Source organism: Athene cunicularia (genome assembly GCF_003259725.1).
Source record: "Athene cunicularia isolate RWA chromosome 2 unlocalized genomic scaffold, athCun1 chr2_part1, whole genome shotgun sequence".
NCBI classification, from domain to species: Eukaryota; Metazoa; Chordata; class Aves; order Strigiformes; family Strigidae; genus Athene; species Athene cunicularia.
Window position 1 is genome coordinate 48,573,639 of NW_020799095.1, and position 23,298 is coordinate 48,596,936.

Genomic DNA, 23,298 nt, shown 5'->3' on the forward strand with positions numbered 1-23,298 from the left:
TTAATGAGAAAGAGAGGAAATGAAGAAAAGCAAAAAAAACCCAAAACCGAACAGGTGCTTTATTGGGTAAAGTATAGAAAATGTTGCAGAGCAACTGTGTGAGAAGACATGCCCTTTCTTTCTCATAGCCTAGAATGAAATTAAGAAGCAGCACAAACAAAATACATACCAATACAGCAGGAACAATTAAGACAGAATTAAATTCTGCAGAGACACAGATTTTAACTGGACAAAGATGACACACTTAAATGGGGGTAAATGAGACACTGGCAATGTAAGTAAGGGAAAAGATACAAACCTCTTTGGAGTGTAAGTCAATCTGAGGGGTATTACTGAAACATTTGTGGATTGAGTAGCAGTACCTAGAACTAACTCTGAGGAACACCACTGACCCTGGCCCAACCCTCTTTTCTAAATGCAACAGGCATTGATTACTCAGAGATAGATACCCACACAGTAAAACTAACTCATTCAACTCAGCATGGTAATCACATTATAAAAACAGGTCACCTGCAGCATATCCTTAACAAAAGCCCAGCTCAGAAGTAATGCTCATGTATGCCCAGAAATCATATTTGTAATTAATGAGAAACTTCAAAGAAGTTTTAAAATGAAGAACAAAAATTTTATAACCTGAAAGGACTTTTTTTTCCTCTGGCCTGACCTCCCAGGTAATAATGTGAATTTGATAAAGTTTTGTGAACAAAGGACACCTCCAAAGAGGGCTGAGAAATTCAGATGCACTTTAACAGAAACTTCTGCAAGAGCAACAGAATGATGGGACTATGACCCCATGTAAAAACATCTGAAGTCTTTATAATCAGGCATTCAAGTAAGTTCTACCTCCTGAGAATGAATTACACTGACAGCAGGGGACATTACTTACCTCACCATTCAAGAAGCAGTAAAATACTGACACAAAGAAACCCTAGAAAAATAGAAAGCAGTCAGTTATAAGGTAAGTATTTTAACACACAGAACAGGGGACTGAGCTTTATCCTGGGATCATTCTGAGTAAAAACACAGTCTTGCTGAGATCATTCACTTCTATACAGATGAAATTTTTACCCTACTAAGTGTCTTGCGGCTCACAGGTAAGAGAGCTAGAATTTACACATCCCTTCCACTGATAGAGGAGATTTCCATTTCAGCTGTGCTAAAGCGTATCTACAGCTTCCAGCTTCCTCCCCAGACCCCTCACAGGTGCTCTGTCATGCCTGCCATCTCTGTGGATATCTCAGACACTTACAGGGGGGTGTCAAATGGCCTTAGACAGTGTTGTGGCTTAAATCCAGCCAGCAATTATGCACCATACAGGCACATGCTCACTCCTTTCCTCTCCCAATGGGATGGGCAGGACCATAAAATAAAAGTGAAACCTGTGAGTTAAGAACAGTCTAGTAATTAAAATAGAATACAACAATAGCATGAGTACTAGTACTCATATATACTAAATTTGTATATACTAATATATTGCTAATACTAGTAATGAAAAGGAATATAATAAAGACAGAAATAAAACCCAAGAAAAGACAAGTGAGGCACAATGCAATTGCTCACCACCCAGTGACTGAGCAGTGATCCACCCCTCCCAGCCAACTCCCCCCAGTTTATACACTGGGCATGACACTCTATGGTACGGAATATCCCTTTGGCTAGTTCGGGTCAGCAGTTCTGGTCATGCTCCCTCCCAGCTTCTTGTGCAACTGCTCACAGGGAAACTGAAAAATCCTTAATTTAGGATAAGCACTACATAGCAACAACTAAAACATCAGTGTGTTATCAACATTATTCTCACAATTAATCCAAAACACAGCACTGTGCCAGCTACTAGGAAGAAAATTAACTCTATCCCAGCTGAAACCAGGACAGATGGTCTTGTGTGGGCAGATGTATTGTCAGGTTGGTAACATTCATTTGAGCTGAATTGCTCTGTGGAATCTATTGACAGCAGTGACTAGACCCCTGTAATGACTGCAAAGATTGGAACGACTATAATGGGAGCTCAGATGACAACATGATGACACTTTCATCTCTAAACCTATGAGTGGAATTCTACCCATTTTACTTTCAGTGATGGACTGCAATAATCATCCCCATAAAGAAGAAATTCTCTGTGCTTTCTTTCTTACATATATCTTCATAATAATAACAATAAAATAAGTAGTGTAGCATTTTTGAGACACTGAGCATCAGCAAGTAAAAAATACAATTTTAGGGAATGAAACGTGGATTGGTTTACTGGTAAAGGGAAAAAAACTTCCTTTGCTCACAGATTAAAAGGGATATTTTTAATTTTGGATAGTCAGTTGCAATTTTTGGTAGGATGCTCTGTGTTTCAAAGCTAACCATGCAATCAATAAAATCAGTAATCCAAAGATCAAAACTTTTGTAATCTATACCTCCAGATTTGGCTTGACAGCATGTGTGCTGTATATTTGTATTGATATCCTGGGTATCAGGGTGCTTGTTCCTGCACGCATCATAGGTAAAACACAGTTTCACCCTAGTTCAAGAATGTCTTTAAGCAGAGGACACATCTAAGCAGAAATGTGTGCCTAAACACCATCGAAGGTCTTCAGTCACTTTTGGGTTTGTGCCAAATCCAGAAAGCTGGGACAATTACCTACATTCCACTGCCTTTTACATCCTGGTAGAACTCAAATTCAGGGGAGGGAGAAGATAGGGCATGAATTCTTGGTTGGTAAGGTCTGATGGTTTAGTGCATGCACCATTGCAAGAGAGCTGGAGAGAGGCTGGGCAATATAGCTAATGTCTTAATTAAGCAAGCCCAACAGATAGGCATTGTTTCCCTTTATTTTAGTTTGTTCACTGTGTGCTCTGTGAAGAGAGAGGTACCTTGGGAGTGTGATTCATCATCTCTCAGACAGTTTAGGATAGAATAAAACATCACACTCTCCACTGACTTTCGATGGAGCCCAGGTGAGGAGCTGTTAGCTATAGACTGAACATAGTGCTGATGTTAAGGGGGACGAATCCCTCCAGTGCACACCTGAGAGGAGAGCTCCACTCCATATGACATGCTTATATGTTTATTATGTAAGCATGAACAAAGCTGAGCTATTCTCAACTAATATTTCTATCGTGGACTTCATTGCCATAAGTTTCATGGCTGAAAAGCTCTAAGGATCCTTTCAGCAGTAGCTGATACCACCTGGAAACTTGCTCTCTTACCTGAAAAGACTGCAGGAAGGAGTTGAAATAGATGAAGACAATCTGGGAAATGTCATCTTCACCGGGGTTGACAAAGAAAAGCATATAGGTAATGCCTAGCAGAGGCAGAAGAACTAATGTTGCCTTGACTGCCTTCCTGTGGGCAGGAAACAGAAAACACAAGTGAACACAAGAAAGAACACAACAGATAATGTGTTATCTGAACTACTGTAGATTGTCCCAATCCAAACAAATCACTCCCTTATTGGAGAGAGGGGATGAGCCTCAGAGCAGTTCAGAGGGAAGTACCTATCAGCTAGAGAGGGAACTTAGGTGCCTCCTTAAGCCAGTTCAACATCTGCACATGTCAAACAGTGTGAGAAGAAAAAAAAAGGATGGTGTACACAAGTACTCCCTGTGGGTACCTCCCTCCATCCCTTGAGGCATGCTGATAGAACATTTGCTTAGGACAGTAGTGGAAGCCTGTATTTGCACAACGGCCGAATAATTTGAGCTTTTTCCCAGGAGGACATCCAAGTTTTAGACAGTTTTCAGCCTACCTGCAGAGGAACAGTCCCAAGGTTCGTGACCAGCTTATTGTGTAACCAAAGATGGAAGCTCCTAGTGTCCTCAGGCAATGACAACACAAGTTTCTTAGGGCTTGGGAGAGGGTATTTAAGAGAGAGCCCATGGGATCCTATGTTCGAAAGGCTGGATAGAGTTTAGCAGAGAAGCATGGAAAGACTGACAGCCTTCATTTTGGGTTGTGAAGCCGCAGTTGAGTTTGCTAGTTAACACTTTCTGACCACTGCCTGACCACTTGGAGAAATGTGTTCTGGGAAAGCGTTTGCCTTTGAATCCTGCTTTTTGTCCCCACACCCTGAACTCCAGGGGACAAATGGAAACCATTTTTATATCCCTCTTTTTCTCTTCCTTCTTCCTCCAGACAGTTTCTGTCCTGTGAATGAGGCTTGTATTAGGCTGAAGCCTTGAGCTTCTCTGTGGCCCCAGTGACTAATTTCTTACACCTCAGGTTGATGTGGTAAATTCACAATTTAGCTGCTGTCCAGGGTGGGAATGCTGTGCCCATGAGACCTGCTCTACTCCAATCTTTTGATTCTGTCTGGAGTATAAATGCTCTCTCTCTCTCTCTTTCTGTAACACCTGCACATCCAATAAGATTCCTTAGGGCTGTCTTATAAATAATAAACAAGCAGACGGTGCTCAGTGAATCATACATGATTATTAACAGAATTATTAGGGGATAATCTTTATTACTGGTGCTATAATAGTGTCTTGGGATGTTAGTTGCAGAACAGAACTCTCTGTGCTAAATCCTGTACAGACACAGAAGGCTAATTTTGCTAAGTCTATATAAACCTCTGTATAATGCCATAACAGGTAGATAAAGACAGGCAAGTAGGCAGGCAGAGGAGCACAAGAACATGCCAGTGTCAGTGACAGTCTTAACAAGGTAGCTGCCATATCGTTTAATACTCACTTAACAAATGTTTGGACTACTCAGCTTTTGAGCAGCAAGGCTTACCCCAGGCTTTGCTGGAATTATAAGGGCTTCTATTTAGACTGTGAAAAAAGAAGATTCCCACACAGAGCTTGTAGTGAGGATAAGATCACCGTTGTCTGTTCAAGGGCAAAGGCCTCAGAATCTAGTATCTCTAACACACCCTGTAAACTGCAGCAGGGAGAAAAATGTACTGAGATTTGAATTAGTGTTTTTTTTACCCTAGTTTTAGCTTTATGGCATGACGTTTGAGCATTAAAAGGGATATTTTTCCCCTTCATATTTCAGGAAATGTGCAGAAAAGTGTTTGAGCAAGAAAATGAGACCACATCATTAACTTGACATTTGTCCCTAAAGCCTAGACAGAAGTAAGAGGAAGGAATCAGGCAAAACAATAAAACCCCATTACTGAAGCAAAACTGCCTCCAAAGTCAAGAGCAGGCTGATTTGAGGACATCAAGATTCAAGCCTCAGCTTGATACACTGAGATTTTATCTAGAAATGATTTATAAGATTGTGAACAATCTTACTCCACAAAACCTGTGCTATTTCCCAGTGTAAGGACCTGTCTGTCCATAAATGCTCCAAACACCTTGCAAAGTACTGCAAATAGCAAGAGAGGAAGGGCATGCAGCAGCTCCTGAACTCTTAAGAATTTGCTGTTTAAACTAATCTAAGTCCACACTGCTGCTGGAAGGGGCCAGGCCTCCTTCCTTCTGCTGCCCTGATCTAAACATTCCTGTCTTCTCCTTTCTGCCATACTACTGCTTGTGAGATTGCATGGTTAGCCAGCTCAGGGAACTGATCTACCTGAAAAGCCATATAAAGGTAAGGATTAGTTGAGGATCAGTTCCATGATGCAACCCACTGAGTGGTTACACTAATGCTGGTACCAGCTGAAGGGAAGGATCAAAATTGCCCTTCACTTTACAAAGAACATTAAACCCTACTGTAACTACCTGTATGCACACAGTGATGATTGGTAATGATACTGCCAGTGATTACAGATACGATATGAGTGTTTTGGCCCAGGCTGCTTCTTCTTTTACTTCTGGGTCTGCTAGCATATTAGTATGAACAAGGATCTTAATATGCATCTGCACATGATTTATTGGGAAGGCTTGATATTGTATTGTTCTTCACCTACAAAGCTAGAGCCTGGGACAGAGAAGCAACCTAGCAGGGACTGAACAGTTTTTCACTGGTTCTCCAGATTAGCTGAATGAATGGTCTAGTCATCATTAAAAGGAGTTATGATATATTTATATAACACTTATGCTTGTGTACATATAGAAATTGATAAAGTTCCTATCCTCACTTAAAATTGAATCCTTCAAATTTCACTGGAAGGGGGAAATTTCACATGTGTGTTGGGGCACGTGCAAGTCTGAAGGAGGTGGAGGTTGACAGCTGCAACAGTGCACGTATCTGTGCCTGTAAGCCTAGGCTGTTTGCATTGTTTGGACACTGAAATGGAGTGAACAGAAAAAATGCAGGCACATTTTACAGATAGCCTACAAAAACAAACACTGTGTGAGCTCAAGGGGCAAGAAAGACACCCTCTGAGATCAACAGTGACATCAGTAAAGACAAAGATGGGACAAGGGCAGGAAAGGCAGTTCTTTGTTAACACCAGAAACAGCAATGAGCCTCAGCTGACTTACCTGTACTGTATTGTTTCTGAAGTGGTTGAAGCTCTCAGCTTTGTCATTAAAATCCTAACTATGTTAAATAGAAATACAAAATTTATCTGGAAAAGAAGGAAGAGAGGAAAAAATAAGATCAGTGAGTCAAATAATGTCTTAAAGGATGTGATAGACCTTGAAAGCCACATTTTGCAATTCAAAGATAATTGAAAACAGCCTCTTGGTTTTACCATTGATTGCAACAGCCTCAGAAACTTACTAGAAATACCAGATTATGCAGCAAATACTCAACAGCTATTAATATTTTTCAGAACAGCAATGAAAAGGGAAAATTAATGGTCCCAGCAAGGAACTTATTTTTGCTCCCTTTTACTTCTTTCCTGGGTGCCACAAGGAATTAAGAGTGGAATTTGTTTGGCTATTTGCATTTGTCTCTGGCTGAGCTCATCCAAGGCTCCCTGCACAGAGTATTGGGCAGCACTGTGCTGTGTTGACATGGTAGGTGTTTGAAACCATCCTCCCATTCCACAGCAAGCTGTAAGGGTTAGGTAGGGCTTCCCAGACCTGAAGTACAAGGCTGCATTGCAGAGATCTGAATGTGAGCTAGTCACACCAGACTCCCTCTGTATTCAGTGGAGGCTATTCATTGCACTCCACAAGAGACATATACAACAGAGCAGAAGAATCATACTGAAAGATGCCTTTTTTTTGGCACTGTCTTTAAAAGTGAGATGATGGATTTACCACTTCCCTTTTTAATCTGCTGAGCCAGGTAATTATTATTTCTGTTACAATCTCACCATTGAGAATTGAGATTTGTTCTAATTACTGTTGCTGTATCATCTGCTAAGTGAATTTCTTACATAAGTTTCCTCTTGGTGTAACCAGGAAAGAAAAAAAAAGCCCTGAAAAGAAGATTCTGATTTGTAGACTGTGATCAGCAGAAGGATGTGACACCTAGAAGCAAGTTTTGGGTTGCTTTCAACACATAAAGTAGGGTAGCTTACAACATATTGATCTGTCTCAAACTTGTTGATGATGTGCACTGTCAGAACTACAGAACTATCTCAGGATTGCTGAGGTCACAACCTAAGCTTGTGAGAAGATATTTGTCTCACACACATTTCCAGAGTCCCAGGGCTCCTGCCATTTTACAGTCTATGAATGGAACAGTTCTGTGATTGACTTCCAACTATTTTTGAATGCTGTAGCAGACCTGCCAATTTAAAGGTATTCTCAAAATATGTTTCTTTTTTTTTTTTTTTTTTTTTTTTTCTGTGCAATGTGGTATATTTCAATAATTACAGTATCTTGGCATCCATCATATCATTCCCTGCAGCGACTGTAACACTGTTTATAAGAAATGGTGCAATAAGCACCTGAATAGACACTGAGACACTAGCTTTAGGAATCATGTACATTAAACACTTATTACATGAGATACAAAAATGTTGCTCTAGAAGTTCACATGACATTTTATGAAATTATTTTCTTAGCGGAGCAAGGTCTTAGGGAGTATAAGAAATAAAGAAAACAGTGCATTTTGTATATTTGTTCTTGCTAGAATGGTCTTTGTCTTATTTAAGAGCTTGAAGTCAACTTGTTCTCTATTTACCAGAGACAAAACCAGCTTCATATCACTGGTTTGATGTGAATCTTAAACTCCTCACACTGGTGACTGCACCATTCCTGAATAACAGAAGGAGAAATGTTCAGACAGTCTCTGTTGAGGGGGAGTTGGATGGGGGTGTCCTTCATCCACATAAAGAAAACTTCTGCCTCTGAAATTCTGCTACCAAATCTTCAGATTCTTTGTCAGCTCAGAGACAGGTTTGGGTTACTTCTATCAAGAATGCAAAAAAGGCACCAATCCAAAACTTGACACTTTCACAATCATAATGGAAGGTGCCAGATGGAACTAGAGACTCTTAGGCAAGGGCAAGTTCTAGATATAAGTAGGACTAGTCACATGGGATTAACATGATGAACTGGACCGGAGAAAGCATTTCAAGTTTCCTGAGTCCTACTCTGATGTGACAGCAGGGAACTGGAAATCAAAATTGCCATTGGCTGCATCAGAAAAATTAGAGATTTTGATATTCTCTGAAATTAAATTGCGGAAGTGTGATTCATCAGTCCAGAAGGAGAATTGCTAGCTGAAAAGTTTGGGAGATACTTCACTAGAAATACTCATTCTATATATATAAATTTTTCATTCTCCCATTCTTTGTCCTCAGTTCCCCCTATCCAAGTGTTGCAGAAAGAAAATGATGACATACAAAAAGGATGTATTAATACTTCTCACCTAGATTTTCATGTATGTTTGCACTGACCCCTGGTGATAGCTGGCTTGCTTATCTGGCTGGCAGCAGTAATACTGACTGTCTCAGCTGAGGGTGTGCTGGGTACCACCAAATGCTGAGCATCCCAGTGGAGGCCACATTCAGGGAGACAATTCAGCTACCAAGCACAGATGACAGTAGCATCTGAGGTTCTCTAGCACAGCTAAGACCTGGTGACACTGGTACACATGTCACAGGGCTGCTAAGAGACCACAACTGTCTACAGCAGCAACAGGAAAGCAGACATGTTGGTGCTTACTTTTAACAAGCTGCCCAGGTGTAAGATGAGAGCCTGCTAGGCACATTATTTCTATAACATTGTCTAGGAGAGAGGAACACTGAGGCCAGAACAGAGGCACTGGTCACTCGCCCTGAGTCCTCTTCCTAGTTCTTGCACTGAATATGCTGCATATCCTTAGTCACTTGGGCAGTGTTCAAGCCAGTGGGTCTGAAGACAGACACTGAAACCCACCTGAGGATGTACTCAGTAATCCAAAGTCTGCATTTCAGAGTGATTGTCACCCTGCCTCTTCCATTAATATTTGTAGTCATGTACTTGTTGACAAAGTGGGTGGTCATGCAAACATTGATTCCTTCTATCTTTCTCCCAAAGTTCTCCTTTGCTGGGCAATTTTTCAAACACTGAAGAAGATGCTTTAGGTCTCATGCCTGCAATAAAGCTGAGTAGTTTTATAGACAGCCCTAAGTTAGAATTCTATGCCTGAGCTAGTTACCATCAGCTCCTTTAATAACCAATGGAGAAAAATAGCTATTTTTACACTATAATTCCTCCTCTCTATTTGAGATGTTTACTTCAGCAAGAGGTGACTCTCCCCACTTTGAAGTTCTTCTTTATGTAACTTTCATAGACAGACTTGTTGGGAGGGCTTATATTATAGGGCTGTATTACAGGGTTGCATTCAGTTGCCTAAACACAGTCACTGACAGCCATTTTTGGTGCCATGGTGTATCCTGCCTGGCCTTAAACTACTATTTCAGAACTGCATGGGCTTTCTAGTGTATCTGTATTAACTCTGCCAGACGCATGTGGAGCTGATAGAGCATCTGAAAAGTACTATGCACCTACGTTTAGGCAAAAAGATCTCTCTTCTGACTTAGCTTACATAAATTCTATTTTGATAGTCTTAACGTTTCCCAATGGAACAGCTGTGAATACAGTCACACTGATTTCTGGAAAAGCATGAAGGAAGGAACAGATGACTTCTTTGGCTAATGGTTGGCTGCCTTAATCCATCTGGCACTTTGGTGTTACAGTAGTAACAGTCATTTACAGAAAATCTGTCCCACTCCTCATTCAAGACTCCAGAAACACTGATCCCAAATTCCACTTTACCTAACTGCTGAAACAAACTCAGATGTGGGAATTTTATTTCCTGCTCTGATTCTCATAAATGGCTGTTCTGTAAATAGCAAGCCTGGATCCAAACTCCTCTGGATTCTTATGGAGGGTCTCAAGTTTAAACTGGTCCGAACTCCAGACCTGACATTTACTCACATAATTACACTTTTCTAACATTTAATAAATGAATTTAAAATGCCTGTTGAAGCCCTGGTAGTTACCCAAGGACAAGTGTCAGACCTGACATCCAGTCATCTGATCGCCATGCATACCCTGATGTGTAAAGAAAGAGTGCGAGGAGAAAAATTTAGTGACACTGCCCAAGTACAAAGTCCTAGCTTTCAGCAACAGACAACTCTTGAGGACTTTCTGAGGAAGTCATTAGAGACTGGTGTCTGTGCCTCAGTGAGATTTTCCTCCATGAATGGGTCTAATCCATTAATTTAATTTCTTCTTGGTTTCATCTTCACAACACCCAGTGTCAGTGAACACTACACTTCAGCAATCCATGAGGAAGAGGGAGGAAAAATTGTAAAGAAAATAAATTTGTCTGAAAAGCAAAGAGGAAACCCATTCCAAGAGAAAGAGGGTGGAAAAACAGTAACATAAAAATCTGGTCACTCTTTCCCTGCAAACCAATCTTTTTTTTTTTTTTTTTTTTTTTTTTTTTTTTTTTTTTTTTTTTTTTTTTAACAAAGGCTGATAAATGGGACAGGGGGAAGTAGAGCATCCTGGGCTTGCTGGAAGGCACTGGAAAAATGAGTCACATATATCAGTCCAAGAAATGATGGCTGGGATGCAGAAAGGATCATCAAGTCAGGAGAATCCCGTGGCCTTTTTTAAGCATAAAGTAACGTTAGAAAAATAACTCACATCTTCTGGCTTTAAAATCTATGAATAATGTATGCAGCATTTTCAAAGCTTGGTCTTCCACTTTCTCACCGGGCTACTTTCCACAGCTGTCGCTCCACCAAGACAGCACATGAGTGTAGTCTTTGGCTTGTTATGCACAAAGCTCCCGTTTCTGGCTTCATCCCGTAGGCTTCTTCGGTAAAAAGAATAATTAGTTCTTCCCCATTCTAAATTAGCTACTCAAGAGAGAAAAGTGAAGTGACTTGGCTCTGCCTGTAAAGTGATTCCATCACACAGTGAGGATAAGAAGAGTAATAGGATAAGAGACTGAGTTAGATTGGCATAATTTCATTTTAGGCTACTTCTAGGCATCTGGTTATCCCAGGCTCTATTTATATTCAGTGGAGAGAAACAGGCACTTTTCAACAGTGGTTCATCTGACATATTTTAAATGAGTAGTTTTGGATAAATAGTGCTTGGACTTGAACCAGCTGCCCACACAAACCATTCAGTGATCTTCAGATTATCTGGGGATATCCCACCTGAGCTTCAACTGAACAAATGTGGCTGTATCTACTGAGGATCTGTACACATATTACATGCAAGCTGAAAAAATTTTCTGAGACACCAACATCAAGGATTCCCTTTAGTCTCTGTTAAGGTTTCTCTGGGAGATCTTTAAGACTTGAATAGGATAACCTCTCAAAGGCAGAATTTAGCAAGCAAAAAATTCCAAGGCAAAAGATACAAATGTAGTAAAATCAAAATACTTGTTTCTGGGTTTGCCTTCTAGAAACATATTTTGTGGTGTGTTAAGTTTTAATGATTTCTTTTAAAAGAACACTCGTTTATTTCAGAAAGACATTTGGTTCAGTAGGACCTTTCGGTAGCACTCAAAGAGGTCTAATCTGAAGATCAGTCTTCATGACATAATCAGATGGATTTTTTTTGTGCATTTGTCCACACTAGGCCTGATACCACAGTTCACAGGGATAATAGCCTGAGTTCGTTGAGGACAGAAGACACAATCTGGGAATCAAATAAGGAACAGACTGCTGCACTCAGCCTGCAAAAGCCAAAGCAGTTGAAATGAAAATGGAGCTATTTTCTCAGCTGGAGAGAATCCATACAGTTCTAGCGACTACCAGATTGATTCTGATTTACAAGCAAAGAAGATGAAGCCTCTGGTGTTTATTCCTTACATATATATAAAATAGCGTTTCAAAGGAAGAAAGATCTTACTACTGCAAAGTGAGTTTTCATAGAAAAGAGCCTCTGTACTGTATCTAGCAAAGTACACAATTATTTGTCAAGGACTTTCCTGTTATTATTGGAGCTCTATGTCAACATATTAATTTCTCTCAGAACTGGACAGCTCTAACAAAACCCACACATCAGTTCCATAAATGGAGGCAGATGAATGGACATTTAAGAGAAGTAATAACAGGCAGTGCATTCTTCTTATTTATATTTAATCTCAGTTGATATTTTTACTCATTTCTGTTTATACATGTGTTCTGCTTCACAATGGAAAACAGAACTAAGAATTTTCCCCTTGATATTTATTGATAGATAAAATGAATCCAGAGGTAAGGTCTTGAAGACAGAATAAACCAGCTTATTTCTTATTCTCTTACTTTTATTTATGAAGTGCTAAGAATATTCTCATTGCTGGAATAAGACCCTCTCCAACTACATATGGGAAAGAAGTAGTTTGCGTATCTTGCCAGGGCTTTGGAAGTTGAGTATTTCCATTTCTAAATTGAGATGAAAATTCAGAGCCCCAAAATGGTTTTATGCCAGTGATCCAAAAAGCATTTTACCATCTGTTTTGGCACTGATCAATTAAAATCTGAACGTACAAACCCAGAAGCTTTTTTGAACCAAAAGAAACTTTTCAGTGAAAGATTTTGGTCATAAAAATTTTCTGTCATAAATAAACAAACTCCATTTGAGAGGAAATCTATCTTCTTTAATGAGATGAAATAGCCAAAATATTGCAAGATGCACAAAAAATGGAACACAGACTGTGAAGGCTTCTTTGCAGTTTTCCTTAAGCTCAGGAGTCATTGCGGGAAGTCATTAAAGTGTTCTTCTCTTTTGAGAGTTTAATGGGTAACTAGTATTTATTTTGCTCATTTCTGCTGGTCTTTATGCTTCACAGAAAGCCTGTACTTCTGTGCTTCCTAGAATGTTTGCTCCTCTTCCCTCCCAGGAAATGTAAATGTTATTCTATTTTGACTGCATTTTTTTGCAATGTGGTAAAATCCACACCAGGATTAAGTAACCCAAATTGGCGTCAGAGCAGTCATTTTAGCTGGAGCATTATAAACTGTCATACTGATCTCAAATGCATGGTCTGCCAGTTTATTAATGCCTCATTTTAATTGTTCTATCATACTGTCCTGACATGATTCTCAGACAGGGGCTTTTTATTACAAAAGTTTCCCTTTTGAAGGTCATAAGCAACACAACGACTCTTTTTGGCACATAGCAAAGTGCTGGAAAATGTTATCTAATCAGGAATAATGAGATGTGATTAAGAAGAGTGAGGCATAATGTGGTGGATGGTCATGATCAGGGAGATTGTGTAAAAGACTCCCTAGAGCAGCAGTGGAAGACCAACTCTTCAGGCAAGCAGAGCAGGGAGGGCTACACACATCCTGAAGATTGTTCAGGATGGAGTTGTGTTTTAGTGGGGAAGGGAAATACATGAACAGACACCTTCCTTACCTAATGTCTGTGTTATACATCAGCACACAGACCCTTGCCTTTGCCCACACTGTCACCTAAACCCAAGTCCAAATATAACTCCAGTTCTAGTTGGGATCATACCACTTCTTCACTGGAGTCCTGCATCATGCAAGAGCATGTACATAGCCTCTTCTCCAATCTGTGATGGTTTTACTACTGTGTTGGTCCTTCTGCTTCTCCTGAAACATCTTGTATTCAAAAAGCTTTGTTAAAGAAACACACTGCAGGTCACTCCTCAGTCAACTTAACTACCATGGGTTGTCTGGTCACACGTGACTCAACAGGGCTTCTCTCCAACTATTTCACCTGACAAGCCAGGAACATACCGAATGTTTCAACACCAGTAAACACATATCCTTGCAAAAGTAACAGTGGCACACAGAGAGTTCTTGCCTGGAGGGAGTGATAGCCCCTTGACAACTAACTCATCACACCAGCACACTGAAAATGACCAAGATGACAGCTTAAAACATGGGCATCCCGCTGTGAATAACCCATCTAGCAGTTCCCCAGTCTGGGCAGGTTCAAGTTGCAATGCGTTGACAGTAAGAACCACAAGAGACTCAAGAAAGAGTCGTCTTCCAAAGAGAAGCTATCCAGCAACTCACTGATGAAATGTGATTTCCTATCTAGAAAGTATCCTGAGTAACACTTGGCAGGATGAACTTTGGACAAAGTTTTCTGGGCAACTGCTGCTGGTCATATGAGTTTCTTATTGGCTGTGGAACATCTCACAAACAGAAACAGAAATAATAGAAAGAAAGAGACATTGTAGGACCGTACATGGTATTGGACATCTTGTTTGAAACTACTGACTCCACAGTTACAAAATGTGAAAACCAGGAAGACAGTAATAGCAATGATGGCAGAACTGGAGATAAATTCTGGATGGACTGTTATCAAATTAGGATGTTATCTTTAGCCTATGTGTAGCTATGATAGCATGCGTGCAAACCAGTGAAAATTATGATAAATGTCTTGTAAGAAAATCTCAGGGATGTCAACAGTTTGCAGATCATGAACTACAGCCTTGGTAGCAGTGGGAGAACTGGGAATCTGTAGTGAGAAATTTAAAAAAATGAATAGGAAAAATAAATAAATCAGCAATCCAGTGGTTGAGAAAAAAACATAAGCCAGGCAGAGAGGAAGAAGGGAAAATTGAAAAGATATATCATTAATAACAAAAAAGACATCTATCCCTAAACAGAACAATGCAGAAGTGGAAGCATAAGTGTGAAGAGAGTCAGCAGAAACTAAGAAATATCCAAAGAAGCAATTATATCAGCAATGAGTATGCTTGCACAGAACTAGGGAGTGCTTTTCAGAAAGAACAAAAATGAAATGAATACAGATACATGCATAGGTGCAATGCTTCTATATATAAAATGGCAAGCAAACAAACCTTTATGACTTCTTTAGAGGACCGGAAGAAAGGAACTTTAGCAATGTGAACTGCAACATTTTGAGTGGGACATTACAGTCAAGCAAAAGGAATTGAAGATCAAGATTAAGATGCACTACAAATTTTATCATTTGATTATATCAGAAAGGAATGGATTTCATAAAGATTGGTTAAGTTGCTTAAGAAACCTATTTCCCCTAACTGCAGTAATTTTAAATACATTTTGGAAAAAGATGTATGTAACAGGATGGCGGAAAGACAACTCTGCTCTTCAGAAGTGTAAATGCCTATGTGATGTTAGGATAATCATGAAAAAGCAGAGAGCAGCACATTTCAAGAACAAAAAAAATGTGTGAACACTATAACATTACACTGATAAACTAAGACATGGGATAGGAAGAATTATTGAGTCAAGTCCTATAGCTATTTTAAACAGTTGTATTGAAACATCCTTTGCACAAGTGGGCAATACTAAATAAATTGTTACTATTCCTTTACTTCTATTGGAAGATATCTAATGAAGACTACTTCTATGAATGCTAGAGGTCTTGTTAATTTAGCTTAAATATATTGTCACTTATGACAATTCCCTTTTTGTCAGTAATACTAATAAGCTTAAGTACCTCCACTCTTCCCAGTGATGTACTCACAAAAACCATCATATCTTTCCACAGTCTTGGTTTTGAAAAAATAAACTCAGATATTTACTGAAACTTTCTCCATGATACGGTCTTCCAAAGCATCAGCCAGTGATTGCTACATATAAGATATCACTATAGTCCATAATTTGAAACTGAGCTGGAGTTGGACAAATTATTTGCAAGCACTGTAAAGGGCATTTGTAGAAATAAGGTGTAAAGGGGAAGAATTACAAGGTTTGTGAAGTCCTCTCAAAGAGTCATCATGGGGAAACGGGGCATCCAGCAGCCTGTCTACTCAGGTTTGTGAAAAGAATTAAATTTTTTTTCTTCAAAAGCTCCTATAGAAATATGGCTGTTAGAGGTTTGGAGGGAAGAAAGAGCATTATGCATAGAAATACAAGAAAGAAAGGGTAGGAATATATGTATATGTATATATATATATATATATATACATATATATATATATATATATATATATATGTAGTCTTGAACACATAATGATGCTACCTTTGTCTAACAGGTAACCAAAACTCAGCTGAGCTGGACACTGGGCACTGGGCTCTTAACTAACTGAAGTGGGTGAAACCAATTTTAACCGCCACAGGCTGAGTGCTCGCATGTGGACAGGAACTGTAATTTGATGGAGCTTTTAAACTTTTAGCTTTTAATGTGAGCACTGTTTTGAAAATAACATTAATTTCTTCTAGTAACATCCATGTCTTTATCTTTCCAGCAGTATATTGGGATAGTTCTCTCACAGAATTGTTCTGTATGCTCCTTCATAAAACATGAACTTCAGTTGAACAGTTCAATTCTTCATTGGTTTAAATCCAACTCATTAGCTGTGACTGAGAGAGGTCACAGAGTTGTACAATTTCAGAATCTTTGTGTCTTCCATTTCTGGTGACCATTGTTTACTGGAGGGAAGAGGAAAGCAGCATTTTGTCCCCATCTATGTTAAGGCAGAGGAACACTGACATACTGGAGGGTGATGTTTGACTGTGTTGCCCTAAGTACATGGCAGATGTCAAACTTCATCACCCTTAATCCGACATTTCTCATGGCACCCTTGAAAGAGACAGTAACTCCAGTAATCACAAGCAATGCTTGAGCCATTATACACAATTTGATTTTATTTGTGTAAGGATCAAAACATGAGCCTGTCAAATTGCTTTAACACACTGTGGAGTTGTGTATTTTAATTATAAGCACAAGACTCAACTGTCAGTGTAAAAAAAAAAAAAGAAGGGGTCATATTTTAGCAATCAGGAGTGTATTTTAACAGGAGCTTTTAGATTTGCCTTTTAGATTTTATTTCCATATAGCACTTTTCCTCATCCAGCAGTGTTTCTAATGAGAGTAACCAGAAGGAGAGGGAAGGAAGGGCTTGCCCTTATGTTACTTCTCTAAACTGTATCAAATGCTTTCCACCCCACAGTGCAATTACTGTTGTTATCTCATTAGTGTTTCAATTAGAGCTCAGCTGTAGGCCAATATAGAAAGGTTCAATACACAATGTCACTTCAGGGCAGGATAGTTATTTGGCTCAGTTTAGAGGTGTCTCAAGGCTACTCTAAATTAAGAGACAGATATAATGACCTGTATATAAAGTGTGCAGCCTCCAACTGTACCTCCATTTTCAGTGCCTCTTAGGGGTCTTTAAATAGTAAGTGCTGTTCTGAGGAGGACCAAACTATTTTCCCGACCCTAGGCTACCTATGGTATCTGTCAGAGATGGTATTACAGATCTTATTGACTAATGAGGTTATGGTATCTTCACAGAATTCTAGGCGGTGATGTGAAAACTAAATGCTCCAAGTATTATAAACCTGCTACTGTGTGTTGTCTAAATAGGATTTGTTTGTGATTTAGGCTCTGTATCACTGAGTCAATTTATTGTCAGGCATGGCTCCCTTTGTGATACACCATTATATTTTGTGTATCACAGCAATTGTACTTCTCTCCTTAGAATATAAAGAAAAGATTTTTTACATAAAAGCAGGCTCCTATTATGTTTTTTCCTCTTTTCAGCTATGCACAATATGTTCTGTTTGCTGCATCTTAACAATTAACCTAACCTGATTTCAGGTTAGGAAACCTTCAGATCAGTAGCTATCTTCCTAAGCAACAGAGGAGCTTTTTTTCATGCTGAATCACATGAAAGGCACAGCACTGACAAAATGAGAGTGCAGGGTTTCTTAGCCTTGAAAAAGCTGGCAGCGACTGCCTATTCTGCAGCATTTGCATGGGTGTTGGAGTCGCATAAGAGGCAGCTACACCAAGTCTTGTTTTCCTAAGAGAGGAGATCTCACTGAGCCCTGTGAATTTTCTGTTAGGACATCTGCCTTCTTCCTAGGTGGCTTCTACCGCAAAGGAGTGAAAGAGTAGCATTGGGTTTTTCAGCACTGTCCCTTGTAATAGCATTGACCTTTTCCACCCACACCCAGTATTTTCTGAGAAAGCATCACTGCGCTTTAGTTGAAAGTTCAAAATGGTTTATGAGTGAGCTTCCTTTTTCCTCTGACTACTGAGACAGGAGACAGAGTGTTGAGTAAACAGATAAACAGCCTGTTAACTGTAGGCGGCACTGAAAAGTAAACTTAACAAGAGGAAAGCTAACAAACAAATACACAGCAATGATGGGGTTGATGTAGATGACTGTATAAGGAGATGCAATTCCTTTCCATGATTACTGCATTTTTCTAACCAATATGCCTGACAGAATTTCCCTAGTTCTGACGAGCCACAAGTGAATGAGCAGGTATTGTAAGATACTTCCTGGTTTTGAACATTTTCCCTTCCCACAAGTCAAAACACTGTACAAAGGAAAGCAAACAGCATCACAGAGAAGGGAGGAAAGAATGGCTTAAGGTCAAGGAAACAGCCAAAACCAGATCACTGACTTGCAGTGTTAGCTTCTGTGGCAACTTCAGAGAACATCTGAAGATGTTTGATCTTGTTTGTGTCTTATTTTACATAAAGGTAGATGCGGAACATCGCAGATGCCTATCAAATCATCCCTCGATGGGAGATGCAAGTGTCCTTCCACCCACATCCATGCTTACCAGAAGAACAAGAATCACTGGCCCTTGATATATGTAGTCAATATATTTCCCTGGCTCTTTTCCAAACCAGCATCTGTAAGAAACAAAACAAATAAGAAAAATATTTATAAAGGGGAATGCACTCCTTTTAGATTGTTATATTAAGGACACCATAGAGAGATGTTACTTTATTCCCTGAGTTGTTTAATGATATATGTAATCAGCATGTGATTGACTTTTCTGCTAGAAAACCATCTTTTTTTTTTTGAGAGAGAGATCTGAGCCCCATTTTCCCCTCCATTAGACCATTCATATTCCCACTGTGCTTTTGGCTATTGCCCATGTAAATATTTCCAAGAAGTATAAAATCCTTCTATAAGGAGGATGCAGAAGACATGTCCTGCTGAGTCTGAAAAGGGGATGAATGAAATATTCTGTGTAAGGAAAAATTTGCAGTGCCCAGTGACACACAAATTCCATAAAGTAAGGGCTGTTACTTACAGCAAGTATGTCTCAAGTTGCATGGAAATGCCATCTAAATAAGGTGCTGGATGAATAAGGAGTTCATGTTGTTGGCTTTGAACCAAGACGGTGACCACCAAATCCAGCATACAGTTACAGACATCATTTGAAGATAGCAAATACCTGATCCAACATCACCAAGGGGAAATCAACTCATGTTAAGTGAACCCACAACTAAACTGAAGGGCCTCAAACTAACAGAGTCTGGATGTGTCATGTGTAACTGAGTCTTGACTTTTACTTCCACTAATCCAAGTTTTTCTCCCTGATGTGTTATACAACAGACTAAGCCTGTGATTTCATGTAACCCATACTGATGTTCACTTCATTCTCTTAACTGAGAGTAATAAATCAGTTATATTTATGTCAATAAATGAATTGGAAACCAGGCTTGAGTCTGGACTCAATAATTTACACCATTACATTTTCCTTGTTGCAGTTTTGGCCCAGGACAAACAATAGCTAATTCCGAAACTATTCCTGGGGAAGAAATCTGGAGCTAGCATGAGTCAGAGGACAATTGCCAATAATCTAGAAATTGTGGCTATCCTGATTTGGAGGCCAAAAGGGTTTAATAATCTGGATGTGAACTACTCCGTGCTAGTTGTACTCCAGCTACCAGAACGATCCCAGGTCCAGCTAATTTAATATTAGAGATACAGCCACATGGTCTGGATCCTGGTTTCACCAAGCAGAGACAACTTTGCTATCATAATGCCTGAAGCTTTAGGTCATTGGAGCTCCAGATCCCTTAGGAAGTAGCTTTTGGAGTTCAAGGGTCTGAGAGTTTTCTTCCCTTTTCTGGATACCACATAACAAGTCCACACAGAAAAAATTATGCCTTCCCTGCATTTGCCTTGTGACAAAAGATAAGCTTAGTGCCACTGGAGACATGAAACAAGGGTAACTCCTGGCCAAGGAGACCATGGAGACAGGTGCAGATTTGTATTTTTACAAGCATGCAACAAACAATATTTGTTGCCTCAAAGAGGTTGATTGTCTGTAAGACATGACCTTACAAGTTCAGAGCAAATAACTGAGATAAGGAAAGCTATGGTTCAGATGGAATTCTTTTGAATCACATAATGCCCCCAAAGTCTTTCTCCAAAATGTGTTTCTTGCTGAAACATAAGGAGCTCTTTGCCCACTGCAAAATGCTCTTACTGAACTGACTGTACAGAAATGTTGAGATATGCAGCAGGTATCTAGGAATACAGTTCAGTATCACACAATTGTTTGCCTTTTCTTGATTCAGTTACTGCATCTTTTAAGTTCAATGAATGAGAGCTTTGAATATTTCATAACTATAAAACATGTCTGTTATTCCTGGGTGCACTGACTGCAAATTAGCGTAAATTGATAATTTTGCAGCTAATCTTCCAAAATTTGGTGATGAGAGAAAAACTTGGAATGAGGTACTTCTTTCAGCCAAGTTATCATCACAAAAGAATCCCCAGGGCAGCCTTACATTAAACAACTGTTTTGTTTTGTTTTGTTTTGTTTTTTTTGAGTCATGTGTTTTTTGTTTTTGTTTTTGTTTTTTTTTTTTTTTGTTTTTGTTTTTGTTTTTGTTTTTGTTTTTGTTACAGAGATGGAAAGATATGAAGGAAAGTTAATTACAAGATATGCCAAGGCAGGAAACACAACTCTCCAGAACTTGCAAGACCTACATTTGAGAGAGGTTTTTGGAGGGCATTTTGGGACAATGATCATATATTGCCTGAAAGTCAGAGAACCAAGAGATATTAGGAGCTTCTGAGAAGTTGATTGTTCTAGCAGAGGAACATAGCAGAGGGACTAATAAGAAGCAGACTGAGGCATGTGGCAGAACATAGTGGGCTAGAAAAAGTCAGCAGAGAATTTGGAACAGAGCTGCTAGAGCACAAATGAGGTTCCAGGGCAAAGGCTGCTCATTGCTCTTTGGAATTTAAATATTGCTTAACTGTAAGACCATACTGAAGAGCAAAATGCTGACAGTTATTATCTGAAGTCCAATACTATACCAAGATTACATTGAGTGAATCATCATGTGTATATACACACTTCCAAACAATTTGAGGAAACAAGGTTGTGGCCAAAGGTAGTCTTCTACAAAGCAGGCATCTGCAGGGGAGCTTGATGCTCCAGGTTCCTTTTGTGGTTAGTGGAGGAAAAAAAAACCAGCTTCTCTAGGATGGTGTTCATTTCATTAGACTATAAAACAGATCTGTTACACTGTAATCTAAACTTACTAATATACCCTCAGGCATGAAAGGGTGAGAGGACAGATATCTGTCAGTGATATTGCATATGTCTGCATTTGATTAGCTGTATTTCATATTTACAGTCTAAGTGCTCAAACCAGGACCTCAGCTGAGATACTGCAAACTTTTCTATCTGTCATCCTAACTCTTGCTTTAAATCCAACATAAGCCATTATTTCTCCAATAAAATCATCACTGCACAGTTCTTTAAAACCAAACAAAGAAATGTAAATGACTGAAAATTACTTGGTGCATCAGAATTTTAATTCCATCTGTTTGCAGTAAAAGCCTTAAAGGCTTTTTTTTTTTTTTTTTTTTCAATTTTACCTCTGAAAGAATAAACAAACACTCTCTGAATATTGAAGAGGACAAATCAGGAAGACAGTTCTGATTAGACTCTGATATGTAAACACACTTCTATTGAATAGCACTAATTAATATTCTTCATGGTTCTCTGATAGTTCTTTATATAACAAAAAACACCACTGGTTTTATCATTATTGTTAATTAGATCTTACTAATGTTCTTTCCCTTACCAACTGTCCATCAGTGAAATTACTACAATAACTCTTAATCGTTTGTGTGGGTTTTTTATGGAGACTTAACAGTACTTTTTTTGGAGTTGTCAGATTCTGCTAAAGAACTACCAAACCCCAGACAGGATATTTGCCACAGTACCAATTATATTTTCCTCACTATGCAGAACATGGTCTCTAGTGAGTACAAAAATGAAAAAAAAAAAAAAAAAGTGCTATTTTGAGCTTTTAAACTATTGAGCTACATAACTTGAACCCCAGTCCAACTTAAGTTACAGATGAAATGCATACTCAGATGAAGGAGTTTCCCATTCTGTCCTGAAATTTGGACTGTCCACTGGGATATCCAAACAGTCTTGGAAACTGCAGAAATGCCCATGTTTTCCACATATATCCAGTTTGTTAGGTCTGACTTCATGGGGGAGTAACACATGATATCCCCAAGGGTCAAGATAAATGGAGAACAACAGCTAGGCTGACTGGGGAGATCAGATTCACAGAATATTTGAGGTTGGCAGGAACCTCTGGAGATTGTCTAGTCCTCCCCCTCCTCAAAGCAGAGTCAGCTGAAGCAGGTTGTTCAGGGCTATGCTCAGTTGGCTTTTGAGTAGTTCCAAGGATAAGGACTCCACAAATTCCCTGGACAACCTCTCCCAGCATTTCACCACCTTCACAGTAAAAAGGTGTTTCCTGATGTTCAGATGGAATTTCATGTCTTTCAGTTTGTTCCACTGCCTCTTGTCCTGTCACTGGGCACCACTGAGAAGTGTCTGACTCCACTTTCTTCATACTCTCCTATAAGTTATTTATAAACATTGACAAGATCCTCCAGAGCCTTCTCTTCTCCAGGCTAAACACTCCCAAGCCTCTCAGCCTCTCCTCACATGAGAGATGCTCCAGTATCCTGACAGCAATTATTTCTCAAAGCCAGGGGTTAGTTTTATCTCATCTGTCTATATTTGCACACACTTAAAGAATTCAAATTCAAGGCATGTTTTCTATATCATCCCAGCATAGAGAAAGGATTTTGTAATCCTTTAATTTCCTAATTGTAAATGCCACAAAGTTTAGTCTAAACTGTCCCAGTGGCTAATGGACTGGAGAGGAGAATAGATCATAAGACAGTTAAATATACACATGTGCACATCTCACACACATGTATCAGAGGTGCATTTCTACATGTGTTTCAGTTTGACTGTGTAGCAGAATCTGCTCCTTTCCTCAGTCTGGGAGGCAGTGAGCACAGGCTAACTGAAGTAT

At 39.3% G+C, this 23,298-nt stretch overlaps 1 protein-coding gene across 2 annotated transcripts in view; it reads right to left on the reverse strand.

Annotated features, from left to right (window-relative positions):
- The window catches only part of CRHR2 (corticotropin releasing hormone receptor 2), a 109,028-nt gene that overhangs the window by 14,661 nt on the left and 71,069 nt on the right, over positions 1-23,298 (reverse strand). For both annotated transcript variants that reach the window (XM_026841612.1, XM_026841613.1), the window contains 4 exons: positions 18,759-18,831; positions 6,361-6,446; positions 3,196-3,331; positions 887-928 (listed from right to left, as the gene is read on the reverse strand). In XM_026841612.1, coding sequence (XP_026697413.1) covers positions 887-928; positions 3,196-3,331; positions 6,361-6,446; positions 18,759-18,831 — 337 coding nt within the window. The remainder of the gene's footprint in view (positions 1-886; positions 929-3,195; positions 3,332-6,360; positions 6,447-18,758; positions 18,832-23,298) is intronic.